The sequence below is a fragment of the Eurosta solidaginis genome, chromosome 3 (genome assembly GCF_040869045.1).
Source record: "Eurosta solidaginis isolate ZX-2024a chromosome 3, ASM4086904v1, whole genome shotgun sequence".
Taxonomy (NCBI): Eukaryota; Metazoa; Arthropoda; class Insecta; order Diptera; family Tephritidae; genus Eurosta; species Eurosta solidaginis.
Window position 1 is genome coordinate 19,965,440 of NC_090321.1, and position 21,078 is coordinate 19,986,517.

A 21,078-nucleotide genomic window follows, 5' to 3' on the forward strand; every position below is an offset into this window, starting at 1 on the left:
GATACCCATATTGTACAAACAAATTCTAGGGTGACACCTGGTCCACCTTTATGGCGATATCTCGAAACGGCGTCCACCTGTGGAACTAAGCACCACTCCCTTTTAAAATACTCATTAACACCTTTCTTTTGATACCCATATTGTACAAACAAATTCTAGGGTCGCCCCTGGTCCACCTTTATGGCGATATCTCGAAACGGCGTCCACCTATGGAACTAAGGATTACTCCCTTTTAAAATACTCATTAACACCTTTCATTTGATACCCATATCGTACAAACGCATTCTAGAGTCACCCCTGGTCCACTTTTATGGCGATATCTCGAAAAGGCGACCACCTATACAACTACCACCACTCCCTTTTAAAACCCTTATTAATACCTTTAATTTGATACCAATATCGTACAAACAAATTCTAGGGTGACACCTGGTCCACCTTTATGGCGATATCTCGAAACGGCGTCCACCTGTGGAACTAAGCACCACTCCCTTTTAAAATACTCATTAACACCTTTCTTTTGATACCCATATTGTACAAACAAATTATAGGGTCACCCCTGGTCCACCTTTATGGCAATATCTCGAAACGGCGTCCACCTATGGAACTAAGGATTACTCCCTTTTAAAATACTCATTAACACCTTTCATTTGATACCCATATCGTACAAACGCATTCTAGAGTCAACCCTGATCCACCTTCATGGCTATATCCCTAAATGGCGTCCACCTATAGAACTATGGCCCACTCCCTCATAAAATACTCTTTAATGCCTTTCATTTGATACACATGTCATACAAACCCATTCCAGGGTTTCCCTCGGTTCATTTTCCTACATGGTTATTTTCCCTTATGTTGTCACCATAGCTCTCAACTGAGTATGTAATGTTCGGTTACACCCGAACTTAACCTTCCTTACTTGTTTTAATAGAATTTTGCCATACTTTAGAATATGCTGATTTGATGTAGAAAAGAAGAGGTTAGAAAAGTTTAAACGTTATATATTATAGGAATGAGGAATCGAGGTATGAAGGATAGGTGCGTGTTGTTTGATTTCCCATCGCTTATAAAACTATCAATCGCAGCGGATGTTGTTTTATTTGAACTTTGTTTTGGCTGTTCACTCAACGTCTGATTTTCAGACACGTAAATGCCGAAGCGCCTGATTTATCTAATTTGTGGCAGGCGTTTGTCACTTCTGATGCCTGAAACATCATATGACCATGCCGTGTGTTTGAATGGTTCCTTGGCGAAACGACTAAGCATTTGGTTGATGACCAGCGTCAAAAACAGTGGTTATAACAACAAACTGTATCAGATGTATGCTAAGATGTTATAGAATAGGTCGGTAGCTGGCTTTCTTTCCGGAACTGCGTGATAAAAATATGCCTATAATCTTCTTCGAGTAAAAATATCCGGCAAAGGACCATCAACATCGATAACACTCCCTAAAACCTTCGGCGAGTGTCATGGTCGCTGCAACAACAACAGTAAAAATATGTCTTACAAATTTGTTCGTTATTTCATGTTGCCCATTCGAAGTTAGAAACGGACAACTTACAGAGAATCTCATTTATATTTATAGATAGAAAATAGATGACACCAATTGGTAACATCAAGGCAGTGAGAGTTCATTCCTTATATCAGAGCTACTCAATTCAAAGGAGGAAACTGTTAGAAAGTGTTTCCCGGTACTTTTCTAAGCTGTTGTTAATGTTGTAGCGATAAGGACACTCCCCTAATGTGGGATATATCTGTGGCAGGTAGGCCTGTCGTAAAAGGCGACTAAAATACCACATTAATTCTAGGGGTTGTGTTGCGCAACCCTTTCAAGGGATTGCTAGCGCAATATATGTATAGTTTCTCCAACCCAATTGTCAACCTTACCTACCCGTGACGAATCCTGTTTCTTTAGCAGCCGAGGCTCTGGCGACTCCAAAGTTCACATGAATCTAGGGGGTGGGAGGGCGGTATGGCCTAGAAGGTTTCATGTGGTCATACCAAATCGTTCTCGAGATGGTCGGGCTAGTACATTAATGGTGCTTGTTACCGGAGCGTACAGGATCTGCATCCGGCACAGCACCATCAACATCGAAAACACTCCGCAAGGCCTTTGGGGAGTGTCCTTACCGCTACCAAAACAACAACATAGCTAAAATAACACTGCCTAAACAGAATCATCGTTTTTTTTTTTTTTGATTTTTTTTTCATATTTTTGTGTTAAATTACACTGTTTGCTTCAAAATGTGCTGATAAAGTGAACGTACCTACACTCAAACATAAAAACAAAAGCAAACAAAAAACTTTATTAAATTACAAGTTAATTTCGAAAGACCTTGCACCAGTTTTACTGCAATATTTAGAGCATTAAATTAATAGAGCATTAGCGCCAACTCAGATCACGTGGATTACGATGAGCTGGCGAAAACATGTGAAGCATGGATTGACATTTGCTCTTGGCTCTAGTTATCGGTAAGGAAGGATAAAACCCGTTGCTCATAATATGCAAAATATGCACCGAATATCCCTCGGACAGTTTTGAAATATGAAACTCGGTTATAACTAGGAGTACGATATGTACGTACCAAGTACTTCATTAATGCCTTGAAATGATTCTTTAACATAAAAGATATGGCTTAAAAGAACTTAAAGAGAATAGCAAAAGCCAAACGTAAGAAAGTAAATTCGATTCAAAAATAAAACCAAGCTCCATACGTGTCTCATGCACGCGTGTATGTATGTATTCCTCAATCACTCAGTATAAGTGTCGTTCGAAAGTAACTGCATATACAAAAAGGTAAACCATAAAGCTGAATAAGCACTAAAACGTTTTAGTAAGTGAAAATGTTGAAAAAGCAGCCAACAATCGCTAAACGAATGTGGCACACAAAAAATTAGTAATGAACATTGGTATTGAAAATTGGTAATGGCTAAGGTACGTACATTTTATGTATTGCAAGTAGGAACAAGTAAGGAAGGCTAACTTCGGGTTGAGCTGAGAGCTTTGGAGACAAAATAGGGGAAAATGAACCTAGGGTAAGCCTGGAATGTGTTTGTATGACATGGGTATCGAATAGAAGGTATTAAAAAGTATTTTAAAAGGGAGTGGGCCATAGTTCTATAGGTGGATGCCATTTCCGGATATCGCCATAAAAGTGAACCAGGGGTGACTCTAGAATGTGTTTGTACGATATGGATATCAAATTAAAGGTGTTAATAAGTATTTTAAAAGGGAGTAGCCCTAAGTTGTATATGTGAAGGCCTTTTCGAGATATCGCCCAAAATGTGAACCAGGGTGACCCAGAACATCATCTGTCGGGTACCGCTAATTTGTGTTATATGTAATACCACGAACAGTATTCCTGCCATAATTCCAAGGGCTTTTAATTTCGCCCCGCAGAACTTTTTCATTTTCTCCTACTTAATATGGTAGGTGTCACACCCATTTTAGAAAGATTTTTCTAAAGTAATATTTTGCGTCAAAAAACCAATTCAATCACCATTTTTCATCCCTTTTTCGTATTTGGTATAGAATTATGGCATTTTTTTCTTTTTTCGAAATTTTCGATAACGAAAAAGTAGGCGTGGTCATAGTCGGATTTTGCCCACTTTTATTAGCAAGATAAAGTGATTTTAGATCAGTACGTGAACTAAGTTTAGTAAAGATAATTCGATTTTTGCTCAAGTTATCTTGTTAACGGCCGGGCTGAAGGACAGACGGTCGACTGTGTATAAAAACTGGGCGTGGTTTCAAACGATTTCGACCATTTTCACAGAAAACAGTTATCCTCATAGAAGCTATGCCCTTGCCAAATTTCACAAGAATTGGTAAATTTTTGTTCGACTTATGGCATTAAAATTATTCTAGACAAATTAAATGAAAAAGGGTGGAGCCACGCCCATTTTGAAATTTTCTTTTATTTTTGTATTTTGTTGCAGCATATTATTACTGGAGTTGAATGTTGATATAATTTACTTATATCCTGTAAAGATATAAAATTTTGTGTTAAAATTAGACTTAAAAAAATTTTTTTTTAATGTGGGCGTGTTCGTCATCCGATTTTGGTAATTTTTATTTAGCACACATATATTAAAAGGAGCAGCGTTCCTGCCAAATTTCATCATGATACCTTCAACGACTGCTAAATTAAAGCTTGCAAAACTTTTGTATTACCTTATTCTAAAAGTGGGCGGTGCCACCCCCATCGTCCAAATTTTACTATTTTTCTATTCTGTATCATAAGGTCAACCCACCTACCAAGTTTCATCGCTTTATCCGTCTTTGGTAAGGAATTATCGCACTTTTTCTGGTTTTCGAAATTTTCGATATCGAAAAGGTGGGCGACCTTATAGTCAGATTTCGTTTATTTTAAATAGCGGTCTGAGATGAGTGCCCAGGAACGTACATACCAAATTACATTAAGATACCTCAAAACTTACTCAAGTTATCGTGTTTACAGGCGGACATGGCTAAATGAATTTCTTTTTTCACCCAGATCATTTTGATATATAGAAGTCTATATCTATCTCGATTGGTTTATGCCGTTACGGGGTACCGTTATGCGAACGAAGCTAATATACTCTGTGAGCTCTGCTCAGCTGAGTATAAAAATTTGGTAGCATGTGAAAATTGAAAAGGTGAAGTGAAAAAAATATTTAGAGTTCATTGGCAACAGTAGAAGTAAGAATGTAGTATTGGACTAAGAAAGTCAACTAATATAGTGCTAATAAAAATATGAAATAGAATGTATCGAAGGAATGAAAATGAATATCTGTCTATAAGTACTTTAATAACGGTCAAATCAATTATAGCTTCTACAGCGATTAAACTTGTATATAGAACAAATCGTTAAGAAGAAAATGATCAGTTATAAAAATAAAAATTAATAGAAATTAGAAAATGATTCGCCAAGTGCATGATTTCAAACAGCTATTGTTGTTGTTGTGGCGATAAGGAGACTCCCCGAAAGTTTTGGGGGGTATTATCGATGTTGAAGGCCATTTACCGGATATACATATATCCAATACGTTTCGGTCACAAGCACCATTCGGTTACTAGCCCGACCAGGACGGGAAGAATTTATTATAACCAAATTTACCATGATCAATATGACCACATTGTTCTTAATTAGTCTATGTATATATATATATATATATATATACATATATATACATATATATTTTAGACTTGATCTGGCCCGATACCAAATAAACAAATTACAAAAGCCTTAGTTACTTGGCATTCGATTTTTGAAATTATAGCTGCTTCCCCTTCCTCTTATGTCTTTCCGATCTGCAGTCGTTTTTTCGTCGCTTGGTGAAACGAGCAGCATACTTAAATGGACTTAGTGAAAAGGCCCAAAGGCCCTTATAAGGATATATGGAGCTTAAAAAGATCAAAATAATGGTATTTCAATTTTAGAAATGGATGTCAAATAACCAAGTCACAATAAAAATATAATTTGGACTATATAGGTCAGGTAATAATAAAAAATCCCGAGTCTCTTTCTCAAATTTCAAAGTTAAATTACACTATAAGTTGGTATAAGCCGCACTGGATTGGTGTATGTGCTTCAGTACATGTGAAAGGTTTTATTGTTGTTGTTGTTGCGATAAGGACACTCCTCCGAAAGCCGATGATGATGGTCCCTCGCCGGACGCAGATCCGGTACGTTCCGGCACCAAGCCCGACCATCTCGGGAACGATTTGTTATGACCACATGCGACCTTCTAGGCCATCCCGCCCTCCTACCCCCTATATCCATGAGGAGTTTGGGGTCGCCAGAGGCTCGGCTCTTAATGAAACAGGATTCGCCACTTATAGGTGAGGTTGACAATTGGGTTGGAGAAGCTATATATTGCGCTGGCAACCCCTTGAAAGGGTTGCGCTACACAACCTCTTGAATCTATTTGGTATTTTAGTCGCTTCTTACGACAGGCATACCTACCGCGGGTATATTATAACCCCCTAGTCCGCTGGGGACAATGTTTTATTGTGAACAGTATCTAACTCAAAATTCAAATTTTTATTGGAAAAATTCAAACAAAGTTTTAATTCTTCTTAGAGTATTATATTATAAGATACTCAAAAGCGGCTATGCTGACCATTCTCGTTTTACGGAGTATTCTTTATCTTAAAGCATAATCTAGTCAGACGATTACTTTGAGGTATCAGAAAATCTCAAAAGTTGAATTTTTTGAATTACATAGGTTGTTTACAATAAAACGTGCAACATACATACCTACAGAAATTGATATAAGCCGAACTTATTGGTATTGATAATTGAAAAAAGCTCGCAGGTATATACATATGTACAAATTTTAATAATGTAGGTATGTGTTTATATTCACGGCACGAACGCAAAGCAGAAACATGGTCAAAAATAACTTTCTATTCTTCGACTATTGAACGGTCAGACACAACATAAATACCGAAATTGCTTTTTAGAAACTACTTTTCGCCCGCTAACGTAAATATTTGCCATTCAGAAGTTGACTTAAATCCTTATGTATTCATATCTTTACTTTGTTAGTAACTTCTAACTAGTTCGCCAAATGCGTTAATACTATTCATACATGTATGTACATATATCTATCTAAACATCGGTGGGCATAGTAATAACAACCTAAAACTATATAAACATAATAGTAGACCTATTTTGCATAATTGTTTAGAACTTCCGAATTAGAACCTGTTGAATCACATCAATGTCACTTCTTACGAGCTGCTCAGGGTAGGTTCTTAATGGCTTCAAGCTTAAACCTGCTAAGTAGCATTTTTGTCAATATTGTCTTTTGAACATCAGCCAGGCGTTAGAGTAACGTCATACTCTGGTGATAAACAATGGAAACGCATTTTTCAAGCTTACGAATTGTATGCATATTTCCGCATTGCATATATAGGGACCTTTAGAACTCAGTTTACCTGGCACAAAACAATTTATAGTTTCGTTTTGTTGAGGCAATGAAGATATTTAGAATTATAGTTAGTTAACACACGTCGTTACGACTACATCAATTATCTATCATAAAATTTTCGTTAATTATTGTTGCTTCTTATGGCCGTGGGCCTCTGTTGAGTCACAGCAATTAACTTAAGGAGTTGTGTAATTGATTCTTCCCTCACAAATTATCAATTACGACGTTTACACAATGTTATACTAATATATATGGGCGCGCTTGCGTTCACAAAATCAATATTTTAAGGTATTAACAATTAATACTCGAAAATGAAAAGCATTACATTTAAATGATGACCGCTCGCGGAGAAACTTGCCAAGTGACTATTCTTACAAAATTTGCCGGCACATCTTCACCGCCTGTGAGCCATCACATCGCAATATATTCAATGTCAGTGTGTTCTATTTCCCAACTATGTAAAATTATAAATGAATAATACTCTTTTGCTCACCTGTTGGTTTCTGGTCTGGCATGTAGAGGTGAAGAAGCAGCCGAAGAAACAAAACATTCTTCCATCTACAGCTTTAATGCATTCAAATTCTCTTTGGATAATGTACACTTAATCACTTATAACTTAAAATTACTTTGCTTATACGAAATGCTTTTAAAAAAGTGCAATAATAATTTTGTAGAAATGTAAACAAATGCTCTTAAAGCATACATATGAAATCACTTTAACTATTCACCACCCGTCAAACACAGCTGAGCAGCTGATAACAAAAAAATGCTGAAAGGCAGGGCGATTCTACAATAAAGTGGGGAATTTGGATGTGGTGAATTCGAACTGAGGAATTAAAGAGTTATGCGAAATCGGCTGTTGAAAAAATTGAGGAGAATTAGGCTGCTCCCAATATTGCTAACTTGGTGTGCTTATTTTTGAAAGCATTGACTTTTGAAAACCGAACGCACTGAAAGTATAAAACAACGTGAAAATCAAGCAAAAACTGGAAAAATACTTACGTAGTTTCAGATTGTTATTAATAAAATGCTGACATATAAAGGGGTACCCACAGTTACGATTTGACTATATGGTAAATTCTTAACATTAGATGTGTTTTTTTTTCACATCTATATACGTTTACGCTTAAACTTTATATGGATTGCTAAGCGACAAACTTTAAATACACCTCTGAAATTGCTACGCATAAAATTAGTACTACTAAATTTCAATACGCATTATCCTCAAATGTAACTGAAATATGTGTCTATGCTTCACCCTCTTTACTAATTCTGTGTATTCTATCCGCGTCCACTATTTATCACAACTGATTCAGCTATATGTTATCCACATAAATACAACAGAGGGTTGTGTCTCCACTTTTCGGTACACCCTGTGCTGTTTAACAATTTCCGCTATATGGGTCTCCTAAGCATTATCTAAGCGAGGATAGTCGTTTTTTTGCAAGCGCAAACGAAACGTATACGCGTGTAAAAAAACACGGTAATTAGCTGTGATTTTTTTTACATTTATAGACTACACTAACTCTATGTATTCTATGTGTGTCCACAATTCTCCGCACCTCATTCAGCTATATGGTGTACGCTATGGCCATCAGAGGGTTGTGTCTCCGCTTTTCGGTACACCCTGTGCTGTAGCTAGTTTTTTAATACAGCCGTTAGATGGGTCTCCTAAGCATTGTCTAAGCGAAGATAAGCGTTTTTTTACGCGCAAACGTAAACGTATACGCGTGTGAAAAATAAAACACGGCTATTAGCTGTGTTTATTTTTTTTTATCGATAGACGTTTACGCTTAAACTTTATATGGACTGCCACAAATCAAACACAGAAGATTGCGCATTCACGAGTTCAAAATTGCTTCGTTCTGCGCATCTACGTCACACTTGACTGCTTGACCGAATGAAAGAAAGAGAGAAAAAAACAAGAGCTAAAGGAAAATGATGTAAAAATTGCCCATAAAAAACAAGTGATCTTTTGTTTTGTATACATGCGCAATGTTGTGCGTTGGATTTGTGGTGGACTGCTAAGCGTAAAACTTTAAATACACCTCTGAAATTGCTGCGCATAAAATTGGTCCTACTAAATTTCAATACGCATTATACTCAGATGTAACTGAAATATGTGTCTTAGTTTCACCCTCTACACTAATTCTATGTATTATATGCGTGTCCACAATTCATCGCAACTGATTCAGCTATATGTTATACCCTATGGCAATCAGAGGGTTGTCTCTCCGCTTTTCGGTACACCCTGTGCTGTAGCTAGTTATTTAACCACTGCCGCTAGATGGGTCTCCTAAGCATTATCTAAGCAAGGATAAGCGTTTTTTACGCTCAAACGTAAAAATATACGCGTGAAATTAAACACGGCTATTTTAATATCAAAAGCTGACTTTGAGTACCTTCAATAACTATAACTATGGCGATATCTCGAAAAGGCGTCCTCCTATAGAACTAAGACCCACTCCCTTTTAAAATACTCATTAACACCTTTCATTTGATACCCATATCTTACAAACAAATTCTAGAGTCACCCCTGGTCCACCTTTATGGCGGTATCTCGAAAAGGCGTCCACCTATAGAACTAAGGCCCACGCCCTTTTAAAATACTCATTAACACCTTTCATTTGATACCCATATCGTACAAACAAATTCTAGAGTCACCCCTGGTCCATCTTTATGGCGATATCTCGAAAAGGCGTACTCCTATAGAACTAAGACCCACTCCCTTTTAAAATACTCATTAACACCTTTCATTTGATACCCATATCTTACAAACAAATTCTAGAGTCACCCCTGGCCCACCTTTATGGCGGTATCTCGAAAAGGCGTCCACCTATATAACTAAGGCCCAGTCCCTTTTAAAATACTCATTAACACCTTTCGTTTGATTCTCATATTGTACAAACGCATTCTGGAGTCACCCCTGGTCCACCTTTATGGCGATATCTCGAAAAGGCGTCCACCTATAGAACTAAGGCCCACTCCCTTTTAAAATACTTATTAACACTTTTTATTCGATACCCATATCGTACAAACAAATTCTAGAGTCACCCCTGGTCCACCTTTATGGCGATATCTCAAAAAGGCGTCCACCTATAGAACTAAGGCCCAGTCCCTTTTAAAATACTCATTAACACCTTTCGTTTGATGCTCATATAGTACAAACGCATTCTAGAGTCACGCCTGAAAGTCCCTATCGAATCCGACTAAGCACAAAGACAAAGTTTCCATCGCCTTTGGCGACAAAGTGCTGTCGGACGCGAAAAAATGCGCGAGCGCTTTCTGCCGACAATATATAATGCATCATACGGTCGACAAAGATAGACGGAGAGCCAATAGACACGCACATAAACACAAATTCAGCGCGTCACCAATCACCATCACCGCTAAAGAGGTTGAGGACGCCATTGGTCGTGCTAAACCATCCAAAGTAGTGGGCCCAGACGGCATAGCCATGCCGATGCTTAAAAGCCTAGGGAAAGAGGGTTTCAAATATTTAGCGCATGTCTTCAATTTGTCTCTTTCCACCTTTGTCATACCTGAGAAATGGAAAATGGCCAAGGTGGTCCCGCTACTAAAGCCTGGGAAACCAGCTAACATAGGTGAGACGTATCGTCCGATATATCTCCTATCGCCAGTGGCAAAGACGCTTGAAGCCATTTTGCTCCCTTATTTCCAAGCAAATTTGCAGCTAGCCCCTCATCAGCATGGCTTCAGAAAACTCCATAGCACCACCACCGCGCTAAATGCCATTAGCACCCAGATAAATTGCGGTTTAAATCAATACCCCTACCATAGAACAGTTCTCGTAGCGCTAGACCAATCAAAAGCTTTCGATACGGTCAACCATGGCTCGTTACTGCAGGACCTGGAAGGGTCTACCCTTCCCCCATGTCTTAAAAGGTGGACCGAAAATTATCTGGGTGGTCGGCAGGCATCGGTGCAATTTAGAAACGAAACATCAAAACCAAGGAGAATTAAACAAGGGGTGCCACGGGGTGGTGTCCTATTACCCACTTTTGTTTAATTTCTACATATCTAAGCTACCTTCACCACCGGAAGGAGTCACAATCGTTTCCTACGCTGATGACTGCACAATAATGGCCACAGGCCCAGGCCCAAAGATCGATGCGCTATGCAATAAAATAAACGGCTACCTCCCTGATCTCTCCAGTTTTTTCGCCTCGCGAAACCTGGCATTATCGCCGACTAAATCTTCCGCGACCTTATTTACAACATAGACGCCCCAAATGTCGACCATTTTGAACATCCACGTCGATGGTACTACGCTACCGACTGTCCTACACCCCAAAACCTTGGGTGTGACGTTTGATCAGGATCTACATTTTGGTGAGCACGCAGCCGCAATTGTTCCGAGAATTCAGAGCCGTAACAAAATCCTCAAATCCCTCGCTGGCAGTACTTGGGGAAAAGATAAAGAAACGCTCATGACTACATACAAAGCAATTAGCCAGCCGATTACGTGCTACGCGTCACCCATATGGTCGCCAAGCCTAAAAATCACCCACTGGAAGAAACTACAGGCCTGCCAAAATACTGCTCTCAGAATCGCCACGGACTGTCTTCTTATGTCCCCAGAACACCATCTTTATAATGAGGCGAGAATACTCCCCATCAGGGAGAGAAATGAGATGCTGACCAAACAGTTCCTGTTGAATACCCAGAAACCTGGGCATCCCAACAGACATCTGATTGATGAACCAGCACCGCCTAGGGGCTTAAGGAGTCATCTCCGTAAGCATTTTGAGGAAATACGACACCTGAGAACCCAGCCGTATGAAGTGAAAAAACACAAGCAGGTCCTTGGTGAACTCCATAAACAGGCGTCGGACATTTATTCCGGGAATTGCCCGGTGAATCCAGTGCTTAACGAAAATTATCCAAAACTTGCGGAAGAGGAACGCATACTCCCCAGGGAAACGCGTGTCACTCTTGCTCAACTTCGTTCTGGATACTGTAAAAGGTTAAACTCTTACCTATCCAGAATCAACCCCGACATACAAAATGTATGCCCCGCTTGCAACGTGTCCCCACATGACACTAACCATCTCTTCAATTGTAATGTGGAACCAACGCCTCTAACACCCCTCTCCTTATGGTCCACCCCTGTTGAAACGGCAAGTTTCCTTGGACTCCCGTTAGAGGATATTGATGACAATTTGTGATCGGTCGCGACTATTAGGTGGGGCGAGCATTGCTACAACAACAACAACAGAGTCACCCCTGGTTCACCTTTATGGCGATATCTCGAAAAGGCGTCCACCTATAGAACTAAGGCCCACGCCCTTTTAAAATACTCATTAACACTTTTCATTCGATACCCATATCGTACAAACAAATTCTAGAGTCACCCCTGGTCCACCTTTATGGCGATATCTCAAAAAGGCGTCCACCTATAGAACTAAGGCCCACGCCCTTTTAAAATACTCATTAACACCTTTCATTTGATACCCATATCGTACAAACAAATTCTAGAGTCGCCCCTGGTCCATCTTTATGGCGATATCTCGAAAAGGCGTCCACCTATAGAACTAAGGCCCACTCCCTTTTAAAATACTCATTAACACCTTTCATTTGATACCCATATCGTACAAACAAATTCTAGAGTCACCCCTGGTCCACCTTTGTGGCGATATCTCGAAAAGGCGCCCACCTATAGAACTAAGGATCACTCCCTTTTAAAATACTCATTACAATCTTTCATTTGATACCCATATCGTACAAACTCATTCTAGAGTCACCCGTGGTCCACCTTTATGGCGATATCTCGAAAAGACGCCCACCTATAGAACTAAGGATCACTCCCTTTAAAAATACTCATTACTACCTTTCATTTGATACCCATATCGTACAAACTCATTCTAGAGTCACCCCTGGTCCACCTTTATGGCGATATCCCGAAATGGCGTCCATCTATAGAACTATGGCCCACTCCTTTTTAAAATACTGTCACGGATATTAGCATCACTAAATTATCCCATCACTAAGGCGATGCTAAGGCCATGCCAAGCAGTATTTACGTTAATAATTAAATCAAGTATACACATATATAAGGCAGCCCAGAGAGATGTCACACACAGATGCATTTACTTATATGCCTATGTGCGCAAACTACAAACATTCACATCAATAATTCAATCTTTATGTATCTACTTAAACGAATAAATAATTGCGTCTACACATATGTACACATTCCGACGACCAACATTTACATACAAGGCAGCAAGAGATGAGATGTCACACACCGATGAATTTACTTATACGCTTATGTGTGTGCGGGAGACTGTAAACTACAAACACATGCATATACCTTATCTGAGTTGTCACAAGAGTGAGCAATAATTTGTGCACGTAGTTGTGGCTGGCGATTTTGTAGCCGAAACAACTAGTAAGTTCTGGAAATCGAAGAGCCTAGAAGTATGCAGCGTAAACTATAAAAGCGGCGCCAGCGAGTAAGAAGTAATTCAGTTTGATTTGAGTTGTCAAGCAGTTCCGATTAAGACGATATCTAGCGAGCAATAGCAGTATTATTTTGAATAGCAGAGTTTCATTGAGCTATCAATCAGTGTGGTTATTAAGCAAGCTATTCGCTGCACAGTTGAGTGTTATTGTGAAGCACTTTAATAAAGGCCATTTTGCATTACTACAAATTGGAGTTATTTATTCAACAGTTTAGTGATTCGAACTTAGCAGAGGATTGCAAATAAGAGGATTTGCAGAAAATTCGTTACAATTGGTGTCAGAAGAGGAATTGTTGAATAAATTCCGAAGATTGGGAATACAACTTGGACATGGCAAAGTTCAGTGAATTGAAGATCCAGCAACTGAAAAAGGAGTTGGAGAACCGTGGATTAAATACAACCGGCAATAAGATCGAACTTCAAGCACGGCTGCGAGAGGTAATGGAGTCGCAAGGAATTGATGTGGACGAGTTTGTCTTTTATCCTGATGGGGACGAAACAACAACAAAAATTGAAGAGAAAAACGAAACATCGCAGACGGTTACCAACACAGACTTGAACATGATATTGGCTGCAATATCTGCACAAACATCGACAGTAGCATCAATGTCGTCGCAACTGGCATCCCAACTGGAAGCGCAAGAGGCACGTATAACAGAAATGTCATCGCAAATATCCACCAACATGTCATCACAATTGGAATCGCAGGAGACACGCATAACATCGAAGATGGAATCGCAGGAAACCCGTATAACATCACAATTGGAAGAACAGAAGACATATATGGCATCCCAACTGGAATCGCAGGAGACACGCATAACATCAAAGATGGAAGAACAAGAGGAGCGCTTATCATTGCAGGTGGCACAAATGTCTTCACAGTTAGAAGCACAGGAAGCAAGGGTAACATCAAAGCTGGAAGCGCAGGATGCAAAAATCGCTCAATTTCAGGCAGAAGTCGATGATTTGAAGGGTCGTATGGAGCAGTTACAATTAAATCGTCCAGCAGTTTCAGCGAGTAATTCAAAGGTAAAAACACCATCCTTTGACGGTTCTGTTCCTTTCCAGGTCTTTAAGCTACAGTTTGAGAAGACCGCAGCAGTGAACAACTGGAATGTGGAAGATAAAGTTGCCGCACTCTTCGTAGCATTGAAAGGACCAGCTGCCGAAATCTTACAGACTATTCCAGAATACGAACGGAACAGTTATGACGCATTGATGGCTGCTGTAGAACGGCGATACGGAAGCGAACACAGGAAACAGATATTTCAAATAGAATTGCAAAACCGCTACCAAAAAGCTAACGAGACCTTGCAGGAGTTTGCTTCTGACATTGAAAGATTGGCTCATCTTGCAAATGCGGATGCACCCGTGGAATACACGGAAAGAGTGAAGATTCAGAGCTTTATAAATGGCATACGAGATGTGGAAACGAAGCGAGCTACATACGCGAACCCAAAACTGACATTTGCTGAAACGGTATCACATGCATTGACTCAGGAAACTGCCTCCCTATTAAGTAAACCAGCATATAAGGCTCATCGTGTAGAAGTAGAAAGGCCAGAATGGGTAGACACAATTTTGGAAGCACTGAAGGGATCACAACAGAAAAATGCCGGAGTTATTAAATGTTTCAAGTGCGGCAACCCAGGTCATATTGCACGACATTGCAGCACCGGTCCCAATAGCTCCAACAATGTGGGTGGCCGTAAACGCAGAGCTGAAGGAGATGAGCAAATCTCCAAGTCCACTCAATCGTTAAACTAAAGCGAGTCAGCCGCAAGGGGCGACAGCTGGCTCCCTCAATTGAATGCCCCATAATCTCTATCTCACAAATTGGAAGAAGGTCAAACAATCTTACTGTCGGAGGACATGTGGATGGAAAGGAACGTTTACTGACTGTAGATACGGGTGCATCTCATTCCATCATTCGAGCGGATTTAGTCAACAAGAAGATAACACCATTGCATGGAGCAAGATTGCGTACAGCCACTGGAGAAGACAGCACGGTTCTAGGAAAAGTATCATGTGAAGTCGCAATTGGGAACGTCACGGTAGTACACAATTTTATAGTGGCAGAGATTGTTGATGAAATCATAATTGGAGTGGACTTCTTAATCGACCAGGGCATCAAGATCGACATGCAAAGCAAGACGATGCGATATAAGAACATGGATGTACCACTTAATTTCGGCTACGAGAGAGGCTACAGCAGTAAACGAGTGCTGGTGGAAGAGAGTCAGCGAATACCACCAAAATCCGAAGCAGTCATCTGGGCAAAGGTTGATGGAGATTGTGGGACAAACAAATTGTGGGTTGTCGAAGCAGCAAACAAATCAGCACTGAACATACTTGTAGGAAAAACCCTGGCTATGACAAAACAAGATGGACGTGTTCCAGTAAGAGTACTCAATGAGTTCAATTCACCACTCAAACTAACTAAAGGAGCTATTTTGGGAAGATGCCAAGAGGCTGAAGTAGTTATTAACTGTGAACAGCTCCAGGAACACGTTTCAGCTAGTAATACTAATCTTTCAAATGACATCACGGCATGGACGCAGGGGCTAGAGGAAGCATATCAGAGTAAGGCAAAAAAACTGCTCCTAAAGTACGCGAACATATTTGACCAGGATGGTTCTAAACCAGGCCGCACCAACGTTGTGAAACATCAAATTGACACTGGAGATGCGAGGCCGATCCGTCAAGCTCCACGTAGTGTTCCACTGGCGAAGCGGCAAGTTGTGAGTCAAATTATACAAGAAATGAGCGACAGCGGCGTCATCGAACCATCAGCTAGTCCCTGGAGCTCACCGGTAGTACTTGTAAAGAAGAAGGATGGAAAAATGAGGTTTTGCGTGGACTACCGGAAGTTGAATGACGTTACGAAAAAGGATAGCTACCCATTGCCAAGAATTGACGACACTCTGGACTCGCTCTCTGGTACGAAATGGTTTTCCACACTGGACTTGAAAAGCGGCTACTGGCAAGTGGAGGTAAATGAGGAAGACAAAGAGAAAACAGCCTTCAGCGTCGGAGATGGTCTTTGGCAATTTACAGTAATGCCCTTTGGACTATGTAATGCACCAGCTACTTTCGAGAGACTCATGGATCAGGTATTGAAAGGACTACATTGGAAAACATGCTTGGTGTACCTGGACGACATCATCGTATTGGGCAAGAATTTCGATGAACATCTTAAGAACTTGGAGGAAGTTTTCCAAAGAATAGCTGGCGCTGGTCTGAAGTTAAGTCCCAAAAAGTGTGCGCTGTTTAAAAAGGAAGTAAATTATTTGGGTCACAAGGTAACGACAGAGGGCATCTGCACTGCGAACGAAAAGATAGAGGCTGTAAAGGATTGGCCAAGACCACAGAACCTACATGAATTAAGAAGTTTCCTTGGGCTGTGCACATATTACCGCCGATTTGTACAAAATTTTTCCAGCGTAGCCCATAGCCTCCATGAGCTTACAAGAAAAAATAAAGCTTTTGAATGGAAGAAGGAGCAAGAAGTGGCTTTCCAAACATTGAAGGAGCGTTTGTGCACTGCCCCAATGTTAGCATATCCGATTCCAGGAGCAACATTTATTCTAGATACAGATGCGAGTGGATATGCTATAGGAGGCGTTTTATCACAACTGGTCGATGGACAGGAGAAGGTAGTTGCATATTACAGCCGTTCGATTGGAAAACCAGAGAGGAACTACTGCGTTACGCGGAGAGAGCTGTTGGCATTGGTAGAGTGCGTTAAACATTTTCACAAATACCTCTACGGCCAGCGATTCCGTGTCAGGACAGATCACGCAGCTTTAAAATGGCTACTGCAGTTCCGTAATCCAGAAGGACAATTGGCACGGTGGATCGAGCGACTACAAAGCTATGACTTTTCCATTGAGCATCGAAAAGGTAGTACCCATGGAAATGCCGATGCAATGTCACGAAGACCATGTAGTTTGGAATGCAAGCACTGTTCAAAAGCCGAGGCTAAAGAAGACATTATAGATGTCCGGCTAATGACTATAACATGTACAGATGAATGGGACAAGGAACAGCTAAGAAAGTGCCAGCTAGAAGATGCAGATCTGTCACGTGTTATGCAAGGGCTCGAACGAAATGAAAGACCAAACAGAGAAGAGATGTCAGCAGAGAGTCCCATTGCGAAGTCATTTTGGGCACAGTGGAACAGTTTGGAATTGATATCCGGTTGCCTTCATCGAGTATGGGAGAGTGAGGATGGTAAATACAAGAATAAACTGATAGTTGTTCCCAGAAAGAGGATTCCTGATGTGCTCAGCGAGCTGCATAATGGTCCAAGCGGAGGTCATCTTGGAATCACGAAGACGCTCGAGAAGATTAAACAGAGATTCTATTGGGTTGGTTGCCGTCAGTCGGTCACTGATTGGATTGCGAACTGCGAGGTTTGCAGCAGAGCGAAAGGGCCCAGAACACGAAGTCATGGCCAGATGAAGCAATATAACTCAGGTGCGCCATTTGAAAGGATCGCTATGGATGTCGCCGGTCCATTTCCTACTAGCAACGGCGGAAACAAATATGTACTGGTAGTTATGGATTATTTCAGCAAATGGCCAGAGGTATACCCAATCCCAAATCAAGAAGCGGAAACGGTAGCAGAAGTTTTTATAAACAATTGGGTTGCAAGGTATGGTGTACCAATGGAGTTACATTCTGACCAAGGCAGGAATTTCGAATCAGCTGTGTTCCAGGAAATGTGTAAGTCATTGGGCATTCGAAAAACACGGACAACTGCATTGCATCCTCAATCCGATGGTATGGTAGAACGATTCAATAGAACATTGGAGGAGCACTTAAGGAAAGTAGTGGACAAGTACCATAAAGAATGGGATACCCGCATACAATTATTCTTGATGGCTTACCGATCAGCAGTGCATGAGACAACGGGCCAAACCCCTGCAAAAGTAATTTTTGGCAATGACCTTAGACTGCCAGCTGATTTGAAGTTTGGGATAGATGCCAATGCGGAGAGAAATGTCAGGAAATCCACTAGTGATTTGGAAGAAGAGCTAAGAGAAATACATGATCTGATAAGGCAACGAACAAAGATTATGAGTGACAAGATGAAAGCCAGATATGATAAAGCAATTAATTCAGAAGGTTTTCAGGAAGGAGATTTGGTGCTGTTATACAACCCACAACGTAAAAAAGGTTTGTCCCCGAAATTGCGGTGTAATTAGGAAGGCCCATACAAAGTTGTAAAACGGATCAACGATGTAGTGTACCGCATACAAACCATCGGTAAACCACGAACCAAAATGAAGGTGGTCCATTTGGAAAGGCTAGCAACGTTTAGATCGAGAGATTTGTCTGATCGGGACGATCAGACTTAGGTGGAGGGCAGTGTCACGGATATTAGCATCACTAAATTATCCCATCACTAAGGCGATGCTAAGGCCATGCCAAGCAGTATTTACGTTAATAATTAAATCAAGTATACACATATATAAGGCAGCCCAGAGAGATGTCACACACAGATGCATTTACTTATATGCCTATGTGCGCAAACTACAAACATTCACATCAATAATTCAATCTTTATGTATCTACTTAAACGAATAAATAATTGCGTCTACACATATGTACACATTCCGACGAGCAACATTTACATACAAGGCAGCAAGAGATGAGATGTCACACACCGATGAATTTACTTATACGCTTATGTGTGTGCGGGAGACTGTAAACTACAAACACATGCATATACCTTATCTGAGTTGTCACAAGAGTGAGCAATAATTTGTGCACGTAGTTGTGGCTGGCGATTTTGTAGCCGAAACAACTAGTAAGTTCTGGAAATCGAAGAGCCTAGAAGTATGCAGCGTAAACTATAAAAGCGGCGCCAGCGAGTAAGAAGTAATTCAGTTTGATTTGAGTTGTCAAGCAGTTCCGATTAAGACGATATCTAGCGAGCAATAGCAGTATTATTTTGAATAGCAGAGTTTCATTGAGCTATCAATCAGTGTGGTTATTAAGCAAGCTATTCGCTGCACAGTTGAGTGTTATTGTGAAGCACTTTAATAAAGGCCATTTTGCATTACTACAAATTGGAGTTATTTATTCAACAGTTTAGTGATTCGAACTTAGCAGAGGATTGCAAATAAGAGGATTTGCAGAAAATTCGTTACAATACTCTTTAATACCTTCCATTTGATACCCATGTCTTACAAACACATTCTAGAGTCACCCCTGGTCCATCTTTATGGCGACATCCCGAAATGGCGTCCACCTAAACACATTCCAGGTTTACCCTAGGTTCATTTTCCTATATGGTGATTTTCCCTAATTTTGTCTCCAAAGCTCTCAGCTGAGTATGTAATGTTCCGTTACACCCGAACTAAGCCTTCCTTACTTGTTTTTTTTTGTAATTTATTTATGTCAACCAAAAAATTATAAAAAAAAACTTTTCCATCGAAAAATCTTTACACAATTCAGAAAAATTCACCTGAATCAAAAATCTGAGATTTCAAGTTATGAGTACCTTCGGACTTCCCAATTCAATATCTACCGAACTTTATATTCGATTTACTAAAACCTCCAATTATCAGAGAGAAAAGACTTTAAAAAAGATATATATATATAGAAAAATCAGTCAGTCTTCCCGTATTCCGTTTTGATTTCTTAAAAACACACGTCCATGAGTGTAAAACTCGTCACACATTTTGTTACTAAATGAAATAATTAAAAACAATTGTTTAGGTTAAACGGTTTTATTGTAAAGAATACTTACTTTAAGTAATAATAATACTTAAAGCTAGAAAATAATTAGGTAAGTCCTAGGTACTAGTCATAACACTCCTCATAAATCTAGGGCGTTGATGAGACAAATAGTAAAGTAAGTATTCTTTTCAATAAAACCGTTTAATTTAAAAAAAAAATTTTTTATTATTTCATTTTCAAGTTTTTAGTCTTTATTTAATTGCCTATTATTTCTTATTCTATTTAGTTCATTTAGTGACTCATTATTACAAGCACTTTCCTGACAATTTGTTACAATCTAACTCCTCAATACATAATCATTCCAAAGACTTTACTCGAGTCTGTGCCACGTATGCTTGCCCCTCCTCGAACTCCAAGGTATTTTGATGTCACTTCCACCGGACTGTATGTCTAATATTTGTTCCAAATATGACCCCGATCGGACCACAATACGATTTTTTGAAATATTTCGATGCTTGCGCCACCTAGCGGAATTTTTTTTTGCATAGAGCCATTTTTATTTCTGTATGTAATATGTGTTCCGAATTGGACCAAAAATACGATTTTTTAAAATATATCGGTCCATGCGCCACCTAGCTGATTTTTTTCTTCTTTTTTATTGCATTGTCATCGGGTTCTGACCTATATTTCAAGTTTCAAGCTTGTAGCTTATCGGGAAGTTACTTAAATTTCAATTCGTAAACAACGCTCGCTACACAGAGTCAAGCTAAATAAAACCATTTAAAAATACCGTCCTTTGCTTTAAAATAGATCCGCCTATCGGGTGTTTACTGCCGGCTGCATTCATACAATTCCGATATTGATATTCCTTGTTTGTTGTTGTTTATAGTGCTCTGTATGAATTTTTATCACAATCTTAAAACAAAAAATGAGCTCCTGATTATTCTAAAGAACTAATTTTCTGCAGTTGCTCTCGGAAACTCGCGTT

General features: G+C 39.8%; 2 protein-coding genes across 4 annotated transcripts in view; one reads left to right on the forward strand and one right to left on the reverse strand.

The window, feature by feature from the left end:
* LOC137246270 (retinol dehydrogenase 12) overlaps positions 1-7,647 on the reverse strand; it is a 192,340-nt gene extending 184,693 nt beyond the window's left edge. Inside the window, exon 1 of one of the 3 annotated variants that reach the window (XM_067777377.1) lies at positions 7,409-7,647. The gene's annotated coding sequence lies outside the window, so the exon portion shown is untranslated. The other 2 variants (XM_067777378.1, XM_067777376.1) reach the window with 2 other exon arrangements.
* Positions 7,648-14,163: 6,516 nt separating this feature from the next.
* LOC137246271 (uncharacterized) lies at positions 14,164-15,978 on the forward strand. The gene is made up of 2 exons (XM_067777380.1): positions 14,164-15,454; positions 15,527-15,978. The coding sequence occupies exon 1, from the start codon at positions 14,184-14,186 to the stop codon at positions 15,165-15,167; it is 984 nt and encodes a 327-aa protein (XP_067633481.1). The 5' UTR covers positions 14,164-14,183; the 3' UTR covers positions 15,168-15,454; positions 15,527-15,978.
* The last annotated feature ends 5,100 nt before the right edge of the window (positions 15,979-21,078 follow it).

Excerpts from the sequence above, each read along its gene's own strand:
- LOC137246271 (XM_067777380.1), top strand. The coding sequence starts at position 14,184 with ATGGCATCCCAACTGGAATCGCAGGAGACACGCATAACATCAAAGATG.